Source organism: Protopterus annectens, chromosome 4.part1 (genome assembly GCF_019279795.1).
Source record: "Protopterus annectens isolate FY-2018-M chromosome 4.part1, PAN1.0, whole genome shotgun sequence".
NCBI classification, from domain to species: Eukaryota; Metazoa; Chordata; order Ceratodontiformes; family Protopteridae; genus Protopterus; species Protopterus annectens.
Genome location: NC_056734.1, coordinates 146,239,309 through 146,261,808, shown reverse-complemented (window position 1 = coordinate 146,261,808; position 22,500 = coordinate 146,239,309). Strand labels below are relative to the sequence as shown.

Sequence of the window (22,500 nt, the reverse complement as noted above, 5' to 3'; positions counted from 1 at the left end):
CAATGCAGGATCTGTTTTTAGATCTCTGACTACAAGGGTATGTTTGTGCGAATAACTAGCAGAGCATTGTATGTTCCTGTCTGCCGGCATATTTATGTCTTTCTGAAATGACAAATGATGCAACCTGCCTTTTTGAAGTTAAGTAATAATATCCTTGGGAGAATTTTTTTTTTGTTATTATTTACATCAACCAGGAAACAATCCTTCATACATTGAGGAGAAGTAGAAACTCTTCCGATGATCAGTGATGCCTTCCCTTTTTGGGATTTTGCTCTATCATTTAGTAGCTTCCTCCTTCTATTATATAGTTTGTTTATGGCTGGGGTCCACCAGACAGGACATCTGCCTTTGAAGGATTGGGTCTTGGTTTTATTTGGGATCGCATGATCCATGCATTCCTGAAGGTGTTCATAAAATGAGTTTATAAAGGATTTTGTGGTCTGGGCCGTATTTTCCACAGGCCCGGGGGCTTTGAAGGATTCCACCTCGGTTTTGAGGAGTGTGAAATTTGCTTTAGAGAAGTTTTTCACTGTGGTTTTCTGGGCAGGGGGTGGGGTCGGGATGTGAATATCCAGTGAGTTTAGTTTATGGTCTGATCTTACCAGTGAGGGATACACTTCTGGTCTGGAGCATAGAGTCCTCATGTTGGTGATGATCAGGTCCAGTATGTTTTCCCCTCTTGTGGGAGTGGTAACAAGTTGTTCCATAGCATTTGAGTTTATAAATTCTAAGAACCTTTGGGCTAGGGTGTTGGAGCTAGAGTAATGCTCCCAGTCTATGTTTGGGTAGTTGAAGTCGCCCAATATAATGGTGTTTGGAGGGACCTTCATATTTTCCAGTGTTCTCAGGAAGGCCGAGTGGGGTTCCTGGGTTTGGGAGGGTGGTCTGTAGCAGGCTATAAACTGGAAGGCAGTTTTACCCACTGTTAGTTGCACATGGATAGTCTCTGATGCTTCGTGCTTTGCCACCAACCTGGAGGTGTGGGTATCTTTGATGAATATCGATACTCCCCCTCCTTTTGTGGTTCGGTCCAAGTTTTGGGGCCGAAAAGCATGGTATGAGGTATAACCTGGTAGTGCTGGGGTGCTCTCGGGAGCCCTGAACCAGGTTTCTGTTACTGCACAGATATCGATGTTCTCCATACTAAGGAGAGTTTCGAGTGCGTGCATCTTGAGGTTTAGACTTCTGGTGTTGAGTAGCATTACTCTTAGTTTCTTATCCCTTGTGATACCTATGGAGGTGGGTTTGTCTTTTGAGCCTTGCCTAAAAAAGGCACTATGGGGGTAGCAAGAGCCTTTGCCAATATCCGAAAGCCCAGGGGTGACAGGTGCAAGCCGTCCTTAGCGAAGCATCGTGGCTTGTCGAGCATATCATCCCAAGCTGACAGGCATTAGATCCCCTTTGAATGACACCAGTACTTAAGCCAAATGTTGAAATTGATCATCTTGTCTTCATATTGTGGCATCATTCTTGGTGAGGGTAAGATGCTACTCAAGGTCAGGGTCATACCGGCCTGGGCTACATGCTCAGAGAGCTCCTCTATGTCTCTTTTCATGTAGTCCAGGGAGGTATGTCTCAGGTCATTCACACCAGCATGGACAATGACTGAGTCATATTTGTACTTGCCTTGGAGTGACCTGAGTGCTTGTGTTATGTGGTGGATCCTAGCGCCCGACAGGCTGCTCACTGTGACCCTCTCCTTGTTCAGCCTGGTGAGCGGGACGTCAGTGTGCCTGACGATAGAGTCACCTATTACAAGTGTATCAGGTGTGTTGTTTAGTCTTAAGGGCTGTGACTGTTCGGCACACTGGCTTTGTGAGATATGTACCAACCAAAGAAAAGCGGCAACCTCCTTCAACCAAAACCAAAACAGTACAAGGAAGGAATGCCAAGGAGAAGCGGTCCAAACGTTTCTATCTTTGGACCGCTTCTCCTTGGCATTCCTTCCTTGTACTGTTTTGTGAGATATGTGTTGAACGTGTTTTGTTTTGGGGTAGCGGTTGCTTGGGTGTCTGCTTTGGACATCTCTGCTGCTTAGGCAGATCTTTATTTAGAGCCTCCGAGTATGTTTTTGTGTGATTATGTGTTTGGCTTGCTGTTGTGGTAGGTCTATGCGAGACTGGAATTGTAGTGAGTGTGGTTTCCTTCTCCTCCTGACTGGTTATGCCAGTACTGAATTGAGAGAGATTAGCCTCCAGTTTGGCTATATGGTTGCGTCTCTCACATGTGTTGGAATTTGTTGGGAGGAGGAGAGGGTTGTCTGTGTACATGAGGCAGTTGTAACATTGCCTCAAGATTCCCAGATTCACCAGCTGGACCAGAGAGGAGATTGACAACTGACCTTTGGACATGCTAGAATAGTATTGGGAATTCCTTTATAATTGAAAACAAGGGCCAGTGGGGAGTGAGGGTGTAGTGCTTTTAATTTATAGTGCTGACTTATATAATTGCTTTAGTGAGCAAGTGCCAGGTAACTTAAGTGCAATGTGTTACAGGTAACTTAAATGCAAAAACAACAAACAGTAACTTTCTTTCAAGTGAAACAAGGAAATAAGTACATTAAGCAATGCAGATATCACTAGTGATCCACAGAAGCGCTGAGAAGCCACGTATTAGGTGGAATTAGCGTTCCAGGGAAATAAGAAGCAAACAAACAACACGCATATAAACAAAGCTAGATTCAGCAGGCCTGGATCTAGTCTATGCTACAGCAAACAAGGTGTACCAATTTCAGTAAGATACAGTTCAAATATTTAGGCACTATAAACCTTTAACCAGAAATTCCCAGCTCAGAAGGGCAGTGTCCAGCCTCTTCTCCCACAAGAGTGCAGACCACGAGCCTTCTTAATGTAAAATAACTGGCCTGAAGCCCAAGTGCTTAAACCAGAACTAATACACTTTAAGAATAACAGACACTGGGCTCTCAATCAGCAGTTCCCAACTTAGAAGGATGAAAGCTACCTGTCCTGCCACCACAGTGCATGCCACAAACCTTCCTAATGTAAAACAACTAGTCTGAAGCCCAAGTGCTTAATCCAAAAGACTTAGAATGATAGCTACACTTTAATCAAGTTACTACCAAGCAGTAATAAATACAATTGAATACTTTAGAGAATGCCTGGATTAGTGCTAACAGATGCTCTTTCAGGGCTAAAGTTAAAAACACATCTCATAAGGAATGCCAATATCTGATAGACAGCTGGTATCAATATATCAAAGTTGGCGATTAAGAGGGTCTCAACTGTAAGTTATTAAGCACAGACTAGAAAACACATCTGTGAGCTCACTGAAGGTGAGAACCTCAAACAACTGCCAAGGATACGTTAATGGGATTGGATGACATATTGTGCCATCCTTGCGGTCAGCCAAGGGAAAGGCAGGCCTAAAAGTGGCAATCTTATTGGCAAAAAGTTGAGCAGCAGACTCACATTCAGAGCTAGATAAACCTCTAACATTTGAAAGACAGGCTGGGTTGCACAGTGTACTACTGAGAAATCAGCCACATTCCAAAGATTACTATTAAGAGATTAGCCACACTCCGGAGTACTATTGAGAGATTAGCCACTGAAGTGAATTCCGTTGTTAAACCCTCTGATTCCTTATGGGAAATCTCTGCTTGATAGATGGAATAACATTTATGAAGCTCAGTCTTGTCAATCCCCCCAGCCTGTTCTCTGCCAGTGACTCTCCAGCTTGTGCCCTCTTCTATGCATTATTAGAAGAAAAGCTTCAAACTGTGGTTGACTTCTGTTAATACAGACACGGCAGGATTAACCTGCACTTAAGATGTCCACACTGTGTAAGATAATTATTTATTACAAATCTTGTCACTGGTGCCCACAGAGTCAGCACCACTCTTCAAGAAAAACTAAGGGACCATATCACAAAAAAGTTCACCACAAATATTGCTAACCTTCTGGGCTACCCTTAGTTCAGGACCGGGGGTGGGGTTATAACTAGATAAGGTTAAATCAAAGCGGACTAGGAAATGGTCAATGAGACTTGTTCCACCACCATGCTTGTGGCTGCCAGATCCATAAATATCACTAAATGTAATGTATGTCCAAGTTTGCACATTGCAGGGGTAATCACCTGTGGAAACCCAAAACCTTTCATAATACATTTAAATTCATGGAAAGGAGACAATCAATGCCTCATCATTGATCCAGATATTAAAATTACATAACACCATAATCTTTTGGAGACCCAACACTGAATTAATAAGGAAGGCAGTGAACTGCTAGAGGAATGTCCTCATTCTGCCTGGTGGACAGCATAAGACAAGAAACCTGTAGTTTGCTTCTGCAACAAGGACATGTTCAAAGGAGTGGATCTCCCTAATGTCTACCCCAATTAACCTGAATTTATTATAAGCAGCAGTGACCTCACCCTTGATCCTAATGCTCTAAGGGCAATGTATGACTGAGACAACAGGTAGAATAGAGGATGCCAGATGAAAACTGAAATTCTCATCAAGCCAGGTCTCAGATATAAAGGCAAGGTCAGCAATCACACAACATATCAGAAACAACACTGGTCTTATTGCACATCAACCACACATTTGAATACAGATTCCTAAGAGGGGTCACTGGAAAGTGGGTCCTTGCTGCCTGTCCAAGATAGATAATAGGGACCCTAGGTACTGCAACAAGATAAGAACTTCGGCAGCTGCCCTCAGGGAAAGGGCTCCAGGCCCTCTACCACAAATAGGGATTCTGTCTATGGTAATGGCTACACATTATGGGGAAGTCCTTCCAAGTACCTATGAAGTAGACAGAAATGTCTACAAATTTGAAAGATAGAGGGGAGGTAGTCTAACTAATTTAAATGGACACAAGATGAACTACAGCACAAAACCATATTAATCAAAATATGATAATCATCTAGAGCCAACTTTCATATCACCATGTAGCTAGCCGTGAAGAAGATAAAAAAGATTTAAAATTTAAAATAAATGTAAAAACCTTTAAAAGATCTGCTGTTATAAAGATATGCTAATAAGAGACCTAAAACGGCAGAAAAAAACTGCAAATGCATGAAAACTACATTAACAGTAAATGGTCAAATATCAAATAAACCATAAAAAAGTGCTTAATTAAATCTGTATTACTAAGTCAGAAAATCAGTAAAATCCTTTAAAATAAACCTTAAATCATGATAGTCCATCTGGAAACAGAAGCAGATCATACTGAATAAACTGCACTGTTAAAGTACTTCAATAAAGCTAGGGAAGCTGAAGAGTAGAGACAAATCTTTAACCAAATTTTAGGAAAAATTAATCAAGTACCTTATGAGCCCTAGCATTAGCATCCATCCAAGGAAAAATTTCAAGGCACTTCAGCTTTTCAGCTATAAAATATTGCCTGCTTCTAATCAATCATGTCTAAAATATGTTATTTATGTACTGCTTTATTAGTGCAGGTGCAATTTATTTGTATTCATGTATAGGTATGAAATTGTCTGACTTACATGCAAACACACACTCACACAGACACACACACACACACACACACACACACACACACACACACACACACACACACACACACACACACACACACACACACTTTCTCTTAGCATGGTCGAAGGTAAGAGCAATGAAAATTTTAAATGAACTAAACATGCGTTGTTATGGTATGTAAATCCCTTTAATACAAACACCATCCTGCAGACAACTGTCTTACCTCTATCACCAACTTCTCCAGTTTCTCCATCATCACCTGGATCACCTATCATTCCAACATAACCAACAGAGCCTGGAAATCCTGGAGTACCATCTGGACCTTGGTCACCTGGATAGCCTGTTGCCACACAGAGAGAAAAATTAATGATTAAAAGTTTACACTTGGCACTTGCCTTCTTTTATTTATAATATATATAGCATTATTTATATGCATAAAAAGTGAACACAGACAATTTATGATGACTTAATGAAGCATACATTTCTCCTCTCATATATGGTAAACCCAAACAGTTAATCTTCAGTAAACTTAGCAATAACCTAAATATACTATTCACGCACAACTAATAAAAAAATTACTCCCACAAATAATATGATGGTAAGGTTCAAGGAAAGAAAAAGTTAAATAGCAAACAAAGGGCAACCATTTATTTCTTGTTTTCTCTGTTGTCTTTCTACCAAAGTGTTCAGTCTACCTGATAAATGTCCATTATTTAAGTACATCTGTCTCTCATTTTGCATTTGTAATATGCGCGCGTGTGTGATTGTGTGTGTGTGTGTGTTTGTGTTTGCTTACATACACGTGTTTTTTTCACACACACACACACACACACACACACACACACACACACACACACACACACACACACACACTCACACACACACACACACGCACACGCACACGCACACACACACACACATACATCTACTTTTGTTTCGTGAAATGTGCAACACCGAACGTTATTTTCCAAAATGAAAATAATGAATACTGACAAATCAGAAGGGCTGATTTTTCTCAGGGCAAGTAAACATTTGCCCAAAACTTAATGTAACCACACTGTCTACATAAACCCCCCATCCCCTTAACTATGCATACCAACTCCAGGATCACACTACAGTGGAGAAAAGGGCATATTTCCCCATGTTGTGCAAGTGTTTACTTGCCCTGGAAGAAATTGGTCCTTTGGCATTTTCAGTGTTCGTTATTTTTCTCTCAGGAAAATACATTAGGTGTTGTGAATTTGCAATATAAAAGTAGATCCATATAATATATATATATATATATATATATATATATATATATATATATATATATATATATATATATATAGATATATATATGTGTGCAATTTGAGGCAATAGTTGATTCAGTGTTATTTTAATGTGTTTGATGTCGAATTGCAATATGGCAACAACTTCTGTGGATGCTATGAAGTTATTCCTCGGAACATGCATTTATACAGTGTTTTTGCGGGGGGGGGGGGGGTTATGCCCTTACTGCTAAATATACATGCTAACTCCAAGATCACACATTCCCTGGATAAGAGGCATATTCCCCTTCCCTAGGGATTATCCTGTATTGTACGACTATTGATCATCTACATCATTGACCAAGGTGGGTTGACAATACAGAGATTGATCTTTAGCCATGATCGACCATTCTCATGTAAATTATATGTATATGTGTGTGTGTGTGTGTGTGTGTGTGTGTGTGTGTGTGTGTGTGTGTGTGTGTGTGTGTGTGTACACACGGGTGTGCATCTGCTTAAACTGTGATCACAAAAATCATACCTCTCACAGTCCAGATTTTTGCAGAATGTCCAGATATCTGACTCACATTTTTGGTCTGTTCCTCAACAAATTTGTGGTTTTCTGGCAAAATACTAAGGATTAAAGTCACTAAATAACAGCACACATTTGAATTTCAGGCTTTATATCTTTCAGAAAATGCATGCTAACATAAAACTTAGTATTCGATCAGCTTTCTAAGTTTATAAGAGCAATATTTAAAATCTGTTTATATTTTTTGGCATTTGCTCCCTCGGCCATTATTTTAGGCTTTGTCCAGCTGTTGAGAGGTATGAGTCAAATATTTCTGTGTGTAGTGGCTTATAAGTTCAAAGGTTCATAGGTAAGTACTAGGCTGGCTGCCCTTGTGGGCCATTTTAAGCCTAGCCAATTTCCTTTTTAGTGCTTGAAATAACCTATCCTATTTAGTTATAGACAATCCTTATACATCCCATGGTCAATAACTATATATTACCCCAAATGAGAATAACCGGGATCATACCATAGATAATTTCAGGGGACCAACGATTAGGGTAAAGCATTTAGGAGTTGCCTCTGTCCATTAGTACACAGGGGGCAGCAAACTTTCTCTTTCCTATCTGTAGATTTAAGTTGCATTTGAAAATGGACAGAGACGAACCTTGTTTTATGTGGACGGGGTGTCTGTTCCAGAGCAGTGGTATCCTCTGCGAGATATACCTGTCCCTCCAAACCATTCTGTTGATATTGCAGAAGAGATTTAGATCCCTAGACTGAGCATTTCTGATGCAGTTTGACTTCCAGATATGCAGGGAATCCAACAGTAATGGGTTGGAGGATGTCTTGCATGTCAGACACAGGTCCCATCTTAGCAGTCTGTAGGGTACCAAGTATAGTAACAAGGCTTTGAGTTGGTCCATATAAGACACATTGTTTAGGCCTTGTATCCCTTTAGTAAAGTATCTCTGTGGGCATTCCAGTTATTGCATGGATCTGGACAGATTTATGCCAAAGGGGGTTGAAATTTTTTGTACAGTGAACTAAATATTACTAGAAGAAAACAAAAACAAAATAATAGAAAAAATACCCAAAGAAGGATTTTTGCATACAATACGTCCATAATGACACAACAGTTGGCAAAATTGAAAAATGAAATTAAATGGCACATAGTGGTCTAATACAGAGGTCCCACTATGCCAAATACACCCGAGTGACCTTTTGACTAAGCATATTATTTTGACAAAAGAAAAAAATGAGGAAAAGATATTTAATAAAACAGTACTCAAGTAAATGACCAAATCTAAAGAAAGATGTGTGTATAGACATATACATACTCTTTCTTTCTCTCTCTACATACATATATATATATATATATATATATATATATATATATATATATATATATATATATATATATATGCAATATGTACATGGATCTATGTCAGATGATCGAGTTTTCAAAAACTCAAAATTCATATGGTTGAGACCATATAATTGCAAAAAAGAAGAAAACCCACAAGAATCTACTTTTTTTTACATTTTTGGTGATAGTGGGTACTGTTGTTTTGGTACAGATGTATTTTGGGGTAAAGAGCAGTAATTTTGTGTTTTGGGGGGGTTTAGTAGTAGTTGTGAATTATTTATCCATGTTTCAATCAATAAGAAGAGTTCTTATGTAATGTCTTGGAGTTCAGACAGAGATTTGTCAGAGCAGATTATGATCGAGTCATCAGCATATTATACTAGGGTGGCATTTTTTTGTAGCACTGCAGAGCTTATAGATGACCATCTTGAAAAGTATGGGGACAATCAAGATCCTTGAGGCAAATTAGGAAGAAGGTGGAGAAATCTTTTTTTTTTTCATTTCTCTGCTTTTGCTCTGTTTATTTATTTTAATTTAATTTTATTTATTTTATTTTACATTTGATAACCGGGGGGTGTCTGACTGAGCCAAAATAGCCCTTTTTCAGCAGAGGCCCGGGGAGAAAAGCTCCACATAGAAAAATTACAGATACATTTAGACATGATCAGTATACACACAAATTACAAAATACATGTTTTTACAGTGGTATGCAACACATCAACAGTTACAGTGGAGAGAACAAACAAAAAAATATTTAAAAATAAAGGTACTTGATAGATTTGTGGTGTACAGCTGAAATTTGGAACATAGGTAGAATACATAAATAGTACACAGATACAGTACATACATTGTAGATTAGCCAGTGTTTGTGAGAATAGTTTTCAATCTTAATCAAGTACTCTAGGTTTAGTATGTGTACCTTATCTGCTTTCACTAGCCTGGGGAGCAATCATGGCACTGCCAACTTTGCTTGAGATTTTGCCTGATGGGGTCTTTAAAGGAGGCTTTGGATGAGTGTTTTGAATGCTAGTGGGGACAGAGTTCCATTTTTTTAGTCACTGAACTACTATATAGTGCATCTCCAAAGCTATTGTAGCTGTTGGTGACTTCTAGTAGTAGTTTGCTTGATGATCTAAGAGGCCTTTTGGCCGAGTGATGTTATACTAGGTTTTTGAGGGCAGGACACTTATTGGGGAGGTAATAGAATGACAGAGGCAGAGCTGATTGTAGGTTAGGAAGTTGGGCAGTTCAAGCCAATGGAGCTGTCTCAAAGCAGTACAGTGATGAGTTCTATATGAGCAATTTGCAGCAAAGCGGGCAATTCTATTATAGCAGGCTTCCATTTTGCTTAGTTCAGTTTTGTTGAGCTTAGTCAGAATGAGAGATGCATAGAGTAGGGTGGATAGAAGTTGGGAGTGAGCAATGGCTGATCTTGTGTTGTTGGTAAGAAATGGTTTGATACGGTAGAGTGATCCCAGTTTGGCATGTACTTTTTTAATAGTTAAGTTGAGATGACTATCAAATTTTAGGTGGGAGTCTATGGTTATTCCCAATAGCTTAGCCTGTGCCACTGGAGCGATTGGAGTAGCATTTGTGGAGTAGATAGTGAATTGACTGTTATCAGTGTTTTTGTTAGAACTGGTTATAATCATAAGCTGTTTTCTTTGGACTGAGGATAAGTTGGGGTTTGGTTAGGTAGTTTTCAATGTCAGAGAATGCTAGTTGAGTTGTTTGCAGGAGGGTGGAAATGTTTTGTGCAGCACAGATTAAGGTAGTGTCATCTGCATACTGAATAATAGATGCATGCTGTGTGGGGGTATGTAGGTCATTTGTGAAGATTGTGAATAGTAGTGGTCCTAAGATAGAACCCTGTGGGACTCCTATAGTTATGGGCAGCTGAGGAGAAAGAGAATTTTCCCATTTCACAGCTTGGTACCTGTCAGTTAAGTAGCTTTGGAACCAGGTAAGAGTGGAATTTGATAAGTGATACTGGTTTAGTTTGTTTAGCAGGATTTGGTGCAAGACTGTGTCAAATGCTTTGGACATATCCAAAAAAAGAGTCAACACCTGCAAGCCTTCATTTTTGAGAGGGTTTACTGTATCAGTGAAGCAGAGGAGGGCTGTAGTGGTACTATGGGCAGGTCTGAAACCACTGTCTAGGAGATATTTTAGCATCTGGGTATGGATGCATTTTTCTAGGATTTTGGCCAGGGGGGAAGAGTAAAGCAATGGGTCTGTAATTATTATGTTCAGTGGAGGTCCTGCCTTTATGTATGGGTGTAACATAGGATATTTTCCAGAGTTTGGGCATATAGTTTTCAACAATTGATCTGTTTATGAGAGTGGAGATTGGGATAGCAATAGCATCTGCTGTGAGTTTCAAGAAGTAGCTGGGGAGTAGGTCGGCTGCTGTTGATGAGGTTTTTAGTTTGGAGAGCATGCCTTTGATTGAAGTGGTGGAAACTGTTTTGAGGGTAAAGCTTGTATTAGTGTTATTTGTGTTGGGGGGGGGGGATAGTGAGGAAGGAACTGTCCTGTGATACTAAGGATAGAATTGAGTTCACAAAGTGGGAGTTGAATTGTGTTTCGATGGGAACTTTAGTGTCAGGGTTGGTTGGTTTGGGGGTAGCCTTTTGGGTGGGTTTTAGTAGCTGGTTTACATTTTTCCAAATTTTTGGGGGTTGTGTTGGTATTTAGCTTGTAATGTCGTGTAGTAGGATTTTTTGTCCAGCCTAATGCATTTTTTTGCACTGTTGTGCAGTTCTTGGTACTAAGTTAGGCTTTGTGTTTCTTTGTTTTTTTTATAGTAAAGCCAGACAGCATCTCTGGACTTGAGGATTTATTTGGTTTCTTTACTGAGCCAGGGTTTTTTAGAGATTCTAACCTTCATTTTGCGCAGTGGAGTGACAGTATTTAGGTGTTGTAGAAATGTTTTGTTGAAATATGCTACAGCCTGGTCAAGTGGGAGGGTTTTAAGGGGGTCCAGTCACAGCTACAGAGTAAAGTATTGAGGACCTCAGGAGAGGTTTTGTGTTTCTAGTGGATATATAGTTAGTGGTTTTGCATTTGCTTGTTCTACTACGTATAAAGTATATTATGTTGTGGTCACTTAAGGTGTCTGGGAGACAGCTTGCATGGGGGTACAATGTGGGGTTGTTAGTTAGGACCCAGTCAAGGATGGATTCCTTTTTAGATTTTATATCACATCTAGTTGGAATTTTGACTAGCTGCTGGTAGCCATGGAGATTTATTAGATTACTTGGTGGTTCTGATATGCAGGTGAACCAATCTAGGTTAAAATCCCCCAGAATAAGGGTTTCTTGTGAGTATGTGGAAGAAAACCAGGATAAGAAGTCTTCAAGGCTAGCAGGTGTATTACCAGGTGGAAAATAGATCCATAATTGTGGTCATGACCTTTTTAGGGTGAAGTTGAAGTTGTGAGATAAGTATGTCCCAATTATTGGGGGAGGGGTAGGAGTTTGGTAATTGATGTACAGTTAAGTTGGACTTATACAGTAAGGCAGTTCCACCCCCTTTACAAAGTGGTCTGTCTTGTCTAATGATATTGTAGCCGGTAGGGAGAACTTCTGAGTTGGCTATGTTTTTATTTAGCCAGTTTTCTGTTAAAGCAACTATGTCTGGGGAGTAGTGTCCTACTGTGGCCTGGAGTTCAGGTATTTTATTTTTGATACTTCTAATATTAATATTTATCATGAAAAGACGGTTGGTTTTGCTGCTGTTGTTGATTTCCCCTAGGATGAAGATAGTGGGGGTGTTATGTTCTGACATTTGTGTTGGAGCAGTTTGTGTTGGACAGAATGGATTTGGGCCTGGGTTGGGGTGGATATCCCCACTTATGGTGAACCTGGTGTTAAAATGGTGATACAGATGTTGGAGTTTGGTGAGGAGTGTGAGAAAGTATTTTGTTTTTTTGGAGTAGGAATGAGAGCATATGTGTTTAGTTCTGAATTGGTCCGTTATGTAGTTCTTGAACAATTGTGGACAGATATTATTATAATGTGTGGTGTTTGTATATGAGATTGCATAATGTAGTGTTGTGCTACCAAGTTTAGGGATATTGCTAGAGTGATAACTTGTGGTGTTATATAGAATTATGAGAAGACAGACTAGACTTAGTTGTGTGATAGTCATGGTTATAAAGTTTAAGATGGTACTAGGTGGGGGTCTGAGTAGGAATTATAGGGTTGCACTATATGTGGATGGGTAAGTAGTGTGGGTGATATAAAAACTGCCTAATGGGAATAAGAGTGATTGGGAGTATTTTTTTGTGGAGCAAGTTGGTGTGGTATAATGTGATCTGACTTGAGGAGCTGTGAATGGTGGAGGTGATGTGAGGGTGAGCTGTGGGTTTGGCTGTGATTACTATAAATGTAGAGGTAGTGGGGGCAGGAGGGAATAGGGGGCAGGGAAGGGGAGCGAAGAGAGCCCGAGCATTAGAAAGGGCGAACGGAGCAGGGCAGAGCCCACCAAGACAAGAGTAAAAAGTAAGTATTACTTTACAAATCTGAACACTTTAAACAAATTCCTGAGGTCTAATGGCTTACCAGCAAGCAGAATGCAATTGCTGAAGAGCACTTGTGTCCTGGTGGGAGACTAGAAATTTAAAGATGGCTCCATGCTCAGCAGGATTCTAATATAGACTTAGTATTGGGGAGGGAGATAGCACAAGGGGTATAAACCAGGTGGAATGCAAGGAAACCAGAGAGGCAATCAGTGGAAAACTATCAGTGAAGGCCTCAGAGGGGGTAAGTAAGAATTCAAACTACCTGTAAAGTGAAGGAGAGAAGAGACAGCAAACTTTATTAAGGTTGGGAGTGTGTCTTCACTTTGACTTGCTGATTAGTAACCAGTTTGTGCACAGATTAGAGTAGGGAGATACATTAGCAATGAAGGGGAATGTATAGAGATGCAAATAAACAAGTGGGCCTCCAAGTGATACAAACTAAGGCAGAAAGCACTGAGAGGGATGGTTAATTTAGTCACAGGGATCTGAATTAAATTAAGAGGTAGCTATTGAACCATTACAGTGAAGAGTTGGTGAGTCATAAGGATGAGAGTTTATATAAGAGTTTCTGGTGGGAGAAAGTTTCAAAAGCTTTTGTTAAGTGTAGGAAGATGGGGGAGACTGGGCTTCTCACATTTCTATGGGTGTTGACAGTATTAAGACAATTCAGCAAAGCAATAGTTGTGCTGTGGTGACAATGAAAGCTGTGTTGGATTCAAGATAGACTCTGGTCATCTATTAGATTGCTTAAAAGATTTGTGTGAATACATTTTACTAATATTTTTGCTAGGGGTTATACGATGATAACTGGCTTATAGTTTGAAGGATCTGTATTAGTTCTACTCTTGTGCAATGGAATAATGGATTATTTTTTGCATAGCTAAAGAATTTTATTTTCAGATATGGATCAATTCAACAGAATTGAAACAGTATATACAATTGTCTCAGCTGCTATTTTAAGATATTTGCTAGGGAAATTGTCAGGGGCAGTTGTAGCTTGTAGAAGACTTTAATTTTTTGAGGAAGTTTTTAATGGTATCTGTGGGAACTGGTTGGATGGTGAAGCACTGAGGAAGTTATATGATTGTGTAATGACCTCAAGAAACTTGATGGCTGATTTGGTTTTAGTTGCATAGCTTTTCCTGGATTTAACATTTTATTGATGGAGGACCAGAACAGTTTTGGATTACTGGTGTGCATGTTTTGGTTGGTTGAGTAATAGGTTTTCTTATCTTTGGTGATTACATGTTTTGATAGGCTTCTTAGTTATCTATATGGTAGTAAAGTGGGATCGGTTTTATTTTTTATCCAGACCTTCCATGCTTTGTCTTTTTGTTTCCTGGGTTGTTTTGTGTTAAGGATAGCCATGGGGCAGGCCTGGATTTAACTTTTTTTTAGTCTGCGGGGAACAGAGTGTTTAGAATATCTAGAAAGATTTTGTTGAACTCATCATCATCTATGAGGACAGTCTTTAGTGTCAAGTTAAGAATAATTAAGTAAAGCTCTTTGCAATCAAAAACTTTGTAAAGTAAATGCACAAGCACCAAACAGTCCCAGGCAAATCTATAAGTCAGGCATAGAAATCAAATAAATGACCAGTATAATAGGCAAAAAAAGAATATATTTAGTACTATTAGTTTAGCACTTTTATCCAAATTTGAAAAACAACAGACTTCATCAGAACTAATAGTAATAATTACATATGTAATTTAAATCTAATTCAAATGATCAGGTGCTACAAAATCACCGATCACTGCTTAAACCTACTACCTAATGATATAAATAGTGACTAAAGCAATGCTTTATAAATGCATTCTACTTTATAAAGAAGATGCATTACAAATCTTTCAATTATTTCATCTACCACATAATAAAAATGACTCTCTCTGTCTGTATATATATGTAGACACACACACACACACAAACACACACACACACACACACACACACACACACACACACACACACACACACACACACACACACACACAGTCACATTTTATGCATCTATATCACATAATCGAAAGCTGATAACTCCTAAGTACAAAACCGCAAACTTCAAACCTCGAAAGCTGACAACATCGAATCCACCAAAAACCCTCCTAATTACCCCCCCAAACTTCAAACCTCGAAAGCTGACAACATCAAATCCGCCAAAACCCCCCCTAATTAGCCCCCAAAAAATGTTCTATGCAGGGGTCAAGCCCCCCTACACCCCCATACTCCCGCTATTTAAATATACCATCTCCGAGATTGCACTACAGTGCAATAAAGGGAAACCTTCCCTTCCTGCACTCTATGGTGATCTCCATTCTACGGTTCGACATTTTTCGATTTGACATTTTTCGATTTCGAGGTTTGAAGTTCGAAGTTTTGTGCTTCAGAGTTATCAGCTTTCGAGTTTATGATATAAACCCACATTTTATATAGATATATATATATATATATATATATATATATATATATATGTATACATACATATATATATATATATATATGTATACATACATATATATATATATATATATATATATATATATATATATATATGTATACATACATACATATATATATATATATATATATATGCATAAACTGAAATTCATGGCTAAAGTTTGTCAATTCTTAATGTTAAAACACAAAAACAGATATATTCTAGTTTAAACCAGGGAAGGAATTAGAGGTGAACTGGAGTTGCCACACCTGCTCCCTATATTCTATCAGATTATCCCTAGCATCTCTACTATAGCTATTGGGAATAATGTCCAAAATAACAAAACCGGAACAATTTAAAATGGTTACAATTCATCACACATCTGAATAACGCATTGTTCAAATTTCCATTCCTTATATTGTTCAATTGGTCATAAATTCTCTTCCAAAAAAATACACTCCATTTTTCGTCTGTGAGGAGTCTGCATGTCCTTCCTGTGGTCATGTGGGTTTCCTCCGGGTGTTCCGGTTTTCTCCCACATCCCAAAGACATACTGTAAGTGGATTAGACATTCTAATTTGGCCCTAGGCATGAGTGTGTGAGTGTGTGTGTGTGGTGTGTGTGTGTGTGTGTGTGTGTGTGTGTGTGTGTGTGTGTGTGTGTGTGTGTGTGTGTGCCTTCTGTGGAAGGCTGGGTGCCGGGCTGGCAACTCGACACCGTAAAACTCCACTGCCAATCATGAGCAGACAAGTGATCCACTGTGGTGACCCCTAACTGGGAAAAGCTGAAAGAAGAAGAAGAAAGCACCTCAGTGATTACACACTGCCAAATATACTAAATCTTTGTTTAAATAATTGCCATTTCTCTCAATATAACTAACCTATTGCCTTCATGGATTTGTGGGCATTGCCTACACATCCCATATTTCAAGGTACCCTTATTTGAAGTACACTTGTTGCCTGACTCTTTTCAAGATCTATATTTTCTAAAAGTTCCATCACATTTCTTCCTTTTTATACCCAAACACTGTTTGTTTGTGTCTTTCGGCTTTTCCTGGTTAGGGGTCGCCACAGCGGAACTCCGGTCCGCTAATGATTGGTAGTGGATTTTTACGTACCGGGTTACCAGCCCTGACGCACAACCTTCAACAAAGGCACTCCCCATTCACGTATGCCTCCACACAGAAGATGCTCTAGCTGAGAATCGAATGGGACAACATCTTGCTATGAGGCAACAATGCTACCTCAGCACCACCACTGCAGTATTTTATACAGAAACTGTCGCCTAATAATAATTCCAGATCTCCCAAAAATATGTTCCAGTTTTTAGAAAGAAATCTTTAATTCATTACAAATGGAATTATATTCAACTACTAAAGCTTTTAAATAGTTGGCACTGGCTACATGTTTGTCAGGATTGTCTTGCAACTCCACAGGCTGGTTCATATTTTTACCCACCATTAGTACCCCATCCCCTTGTGACATCATCACCTATTGCTTTCAAAAATTAATTAGGGTAACCACTATCTACAAACATGGTCAACAGTCTGTCCCTTTTCAACTGAAATGTATCAAAATCAGATGCCATGAGTCCCAGCCTAACTAACTGCCCTTTAACTAAACTTTTCTTAAACCAAAGGGGGTGGCAAATATTAAAAGTGCAGGTAGCAAATGGGGACTGTTTCTTTCCTATAAATCTATTAGAAGAAAAAACATAAGACTTTTTTTGTAATAGACACATCCAAAAAAACCATGTTGCTAGACTCTAAGTGATAAGTAAACTTCAAAAAATAGTAGAATTGTTTATGCAGTTAATAAACTTGATTAATCTATTCAGCACATACCTCTCAACCCAGAAACATCAAAAATCTGGACAAGGCCCATGAAAAATAGGTACAAATCTGTAAGCTGATTAACAAAAAATTTGCGTACATAATTGCGTAACCCCACCCACTCCATTGGAATTGTGGGATACCAACTTTCAAATGCAAACTGAAGAACATACTAAAATATGGCACCAGTGTCCCCCTGCAGCCATTCCAATGTCACATTACCTGACTATTTCACCCCATTTACCATAAACACTAATGTGTGCATGCATACTGCTGCTTTACTTCTACAATGACTATTTGGATTTTATTTTTACATTTTATAGCACAACGTACAAACACTAATAGATATTTGCTAAACAAAGCAACATTGTCTCACAATGAAAATAGACTTGGCATTAAAACTTCTCTGCCCTTGAAACTCCCATTAATTGAAACAGCATTGAAACCCACACCACATCCAAAGAAAATGCATCTGGCCAGTGGTGGCTAAAGATTACCTTTGGGCTGTTTTTAAATCATAGGCCCCTTGCACACAAAACAAGAAATATACATGCATTATATGATACACCTTCCTGACTTTATTAAATTATATTCCTTGTATAAAACAGCACACTTGTTAGACTTAACTTAGAGCACAATTTTATATTTATTGTTTGAATATTTTTCCATTAGGCAATGAAACAAAATGCATGAACCAATAATGGCAAAACTGCCGAAATCAGAACATTTGCATCATAAAAGTCTACTTCCACACGCACACACACACACACACACTATATATATATATATATATATATATATATATATATATATATATATATATATATAGAATGACAGTAGTGAAAGCCATAGGCATCTTGCACAGCTTTTTGGTGGGGGCGACAAAAGGCCAAAAACAGGGACACATTTTAAACATTGCTTGTTTAACTTTGGAAAGTTGCTAGAATAAAATGTGTTACCACCATGCATGCCATTTCCAAGTCTTGAACAAAGAACCCTATGTGCTACAGTCAAAGCAACATACCATTATGCCAAATCAGCAGTTTCTTGAAAAGTAGGAAGACTGAAATTTAAATGGCTATCATTTATTCTCACTTCTCATCATAGCACTCAACCTCTTAGCACAAAAAACCTGGACAAAGCCAATAATGGGGGAATACAGCCCCAAAACAGGGACAAATTCCAAATACTCATCTTATAAACTTAGAAAATTGCTAGAATAAAAGATTGTGTGTTACCATTTATTTTCTGAACAATATGAAGTCTGAAATTCAAATGCCTGTCATTATTTAGTGAATCCAATCCATTAAGGATTTGCCACAGAAATCCTGAAAACCACAGATTTCATGAGGAACCCTGAAAAACCACAAATTTAATGAAGAACAGAACAAAAATATGAGGCATAAATTCACAAGTGGTGGTGGCTAGGGACTTTAGGCTATTTTTACCTTGTACCCAAGGTACAGGGTTTGACCATGAGTACCTCTAGCCACCAGGTGTATTCACATACACAGACACACACACACACACACACACACACAAACACACACACACACACAGACACACACACACACACAGACACACAAAGTTCTCTGTGGTGAGTTTCAACTAACTCTGCACAATGCATTCATTCTCTGTGGCAAGTTTCAACTGACAACTTTGCACAATGCAAGTTATATACTCGGCAATGCTTGTAATTCCATTCACCTTAAGCAGACGCTCGCATACAGCAGCCGGAAATCTAACTGATATAACTTCACAATACCTTAAGGCAAGTTTCAACTGATAACTCTGCACAATGCAAGTTGATAACTTGGCAATGCTCGCAATTCCATTTCCATTCACATTAAGCAGACACTCACATTTCAAACAGCAGCCGGAAATCCGTAGCAAGTAACTAATTCCAACCAATATAACTCTGCACAATAACTTAAAAGCTGAACTAAGAACTCTGCACAATCTCGGCAATCCTCGCAATTCCATTCACATTAAGCAGATGCTCACATTTTAAACAGCAGCCGGAAATCTGTACCAAGTAACTAATTCCAACCAATATAATTCTGCACAACACCTTAAGCTGAACTAAGAATTCTGCACAATCTGTAAAAAGTTTCAACTGATAACTCTGCACAATACCTTAAACTGAACTAATTCCAACTAAGAGCTCTGTACAATACCTTAAGCTGATGCAAGCTGATAACTCTGCAAGTGCAATCTGCAATGCTCGCAATTCCATTGACATACTTTAAGCAGACGCTCGCATTCCTGCTTACAGATCCTCCTTTCAAACAGCCAGCCAGAAATGTGTGCAGTGCACTTGAGCTAAATTCTGAAAGGCTGACAGAGCTGATGTCATTGCGCATGTGATGACGTCAGCTGAAAAAGCGAAAGAATATAAATTTAAAAATAAAGCTGGAAAAAAATGGAAATGAAGGGGTGCCACTCGGGAATCATGACACCCCATTATTTGAACCCCAACACTCAGTAAAAAACAAGTAATTCAGTACAGTTGGGAGGTATGATTCAGCATGTCATTCAAATAAAATAAAGATGTCATTCAAGAAACAGACATATAACCTAAGGCTATTAATATATTCTGGGGGACAAATAAATTCATTTTCTGATGTCCACTTAACGATATTTGCATATACTGGGGAGAAAGCTGTGCCCATCACTACAATCTTAATTTGTTTACAAAACTCTTCTTCAAAGCCTATAAAATATTATTCAATACCAATCCCATTAACTCACTTAAGGATGTAATATTGCCAGAGGAGAATGATAGTATACTCCTGAGTGCCTTGTCAAACATGTCCATCCCTTGATCGTTAGGAATAGACAAAAATAAATCAATAACTTCAATAGTTACCAATATGATATTTTCTTCCCTTAATGTTGGATTCAATTTCTCTACAAAATCCCAATAAATCTTTAACAGGTAATTATTATTTCCATAAAAAAAACTTTCAAAGACCCATCTATGTGTGTAACCAGCAGGTAAAATTTACAGGCCTGAACCGCTATTATAGGCCTCACAATCTTAAGAATCTTCAGAATTCCAAATATTGTTGGAATCACCGGCCTGGGGTTTGCTAAAAACTGCACAAAGAAGGTAAAATAATTATCTGCATCAGATTATCATCCAGCAATAAATGTATTTTATGATAGGCAATATTCACCTCATTCCTAGAGCATCTTCTTTTGGCTGTTCCCATTAGGGCTCGCCATAGTGGATCATCTGTTTCCATTTCTTCCTGTCCTCTGCATCTTGCTCTGTCACACCAACCACCTGCATGTCCTCTCTCACCACATCCATAAACCTTATCTTAGGCCTTCCTCTTTTCCTGTTACCTGGTAGCTTCATCCTTAGCATGTTTTTTCCAATATACTCAGCATCCCTCCTCAGCACATGTCCAAACCAATGTAATCTTGCCTTTCTGGCTTTGTCTCAAAACCTTCCAACCTGGGCTGACCCTCTAATATACTTATTCCTAATCCTGTCCACCCTCATCACACCCAGTGCAAATCTTAATATCTTCAACTCTGCCACATCAAGCTCAAACTCCTGCCTTTTTGTCAATGCCACCATCTCCAACCCTTATAAAATAGCTGGTATCACTACCCTCTTGTAGACCTTCCCTTTCACTCTTACTGGTACTAGTCTGTCACAGATCACTCCTGACACTCTTCTCCACCCACTCCTTATTGCCTATACTCTCTTCTACACCTCTCTTCCACACTCACCGTTACTCTGAACTATTGATCCCAAGTATTTAAACTCATCCACTTTTGCCACCTCTACTCCTTGCATCCTCACCATTCCTCTATCCTCCCTCTCATTCACACACATATATTCTGTCTTAGTCCTGCTGACCTTCATTCCTCTTCTCTCTAGAGCATATCTCCATCTCTCCAGGGTCTCTTCCACCTGTTCCCTACTCTCACTACAGATCACAATGTCATCTGCAAACATCATAGTTCACGGGTACTCCTGTCTGATCTTGTCTGTCAACCTGTCCATCACCATTGCAAATAAGAAAGGGCTCAGAGCTGATCCTTGATGTAACCCCATCTCCACCTTAAATGCATCCATTACTCCCACCGCAGACCTCATCGCTGTCACACTATCCTCGTACATATCCTGTACCACTCTTACATACTTCTCTGACACTCCTGACTTCCTCATACAATACCACAACTCCTCTCTAGGCACCCTGTCATATGCCTTCTCTAAGTCTACAAAAACACAATGCAACTTCTCCTGACCTGCTCTGTACTTCTCCATCAACACACTCAGAGAAAACATAGCATCTGTAGTGCTCTTTCCCGGCATGAAACCATACTGCTGATCACTAATCATCACGTCCTTTCTTAACCTAGCTTCCACTACTCTTTCCCATAACTTCATGCTGTGACTGATCAATTTAATCCCTCTGTAGTTACTACAGCTCTGCACATCACCCTTATTCTTAAAAATTGGTACCAAAACACTTTTTCTCCATTCCTCAGGCATCCTCTCACTTTCCAAGATTTCATTAAACAATCTGGTTAAAAATCCACTGCCATTTCACCTAAACACCTCCATGCTTCCACAGGTATGTCATCTGGGCCAGCAGCCTTTCCATTCTTCATTCTCTTCATAGGCATCCTTACTTCCTCCTTGCTAATCCATTGCACTTCATGATTCACTATCCCCACATCATCCAACCTTCTCTCCCTCTCATTCTCTTCATTCATCAGCCCTTCAAAGTACTCTTTCCATCTCCTCAACACACTCTCCTCACTTGTGAGTATGTTTCCCTCATTATCCTTTATCACATTTACCTGCTGCACATCTTTCCTAGCTCGGTCCCTCTGTCTAGCCAATCGGTACAGGTCCTTTTCTCCCTCCTTAGTGTCCAACCTTTCATACAACTCTTCATATGTCTTATCCTTAGACTTCGCCACCTCTCTCTTTGCCATGCACCTCATCTCCTTATACTTCTGTCTACTTTCTTCATCTCTCTGACAATCCCACTTCTTCTTTGCCAACCTCTTTCTCTGTATACTCTCCTGTACTTCCTCATTCCACCACCAGGTCTCCTTGTCATCCTTCCTCTGTCCAGATGTCATACCAAGT

The 22,500-nt window shown here is 39.2% G+C and overlaps 1 protein-coding gene across 1 annotated transcript in view; it reads right to left on the bottom strand.

Moving 5' to 3' along the window:
- The window catches only part of LOC122801189 (collagen alpha-4(IV) chain-like), a 1,621,248-nt gene that overhangs the window by 39,481 nt on the left and 1,559,267 nt on the right, over positions 1-22,500 (bottom strand). The window contains exon 47 of the mRNA XM_044070748.1: positions 5,685-5,801. Within this exon, the coding sequence (XP_043926683.1) occupies positions 5,685-5,801 (117 nt within the window). The remainder of the gene's footprint in view (positions 1-5,684; positions 5,802-22,500) is intronic.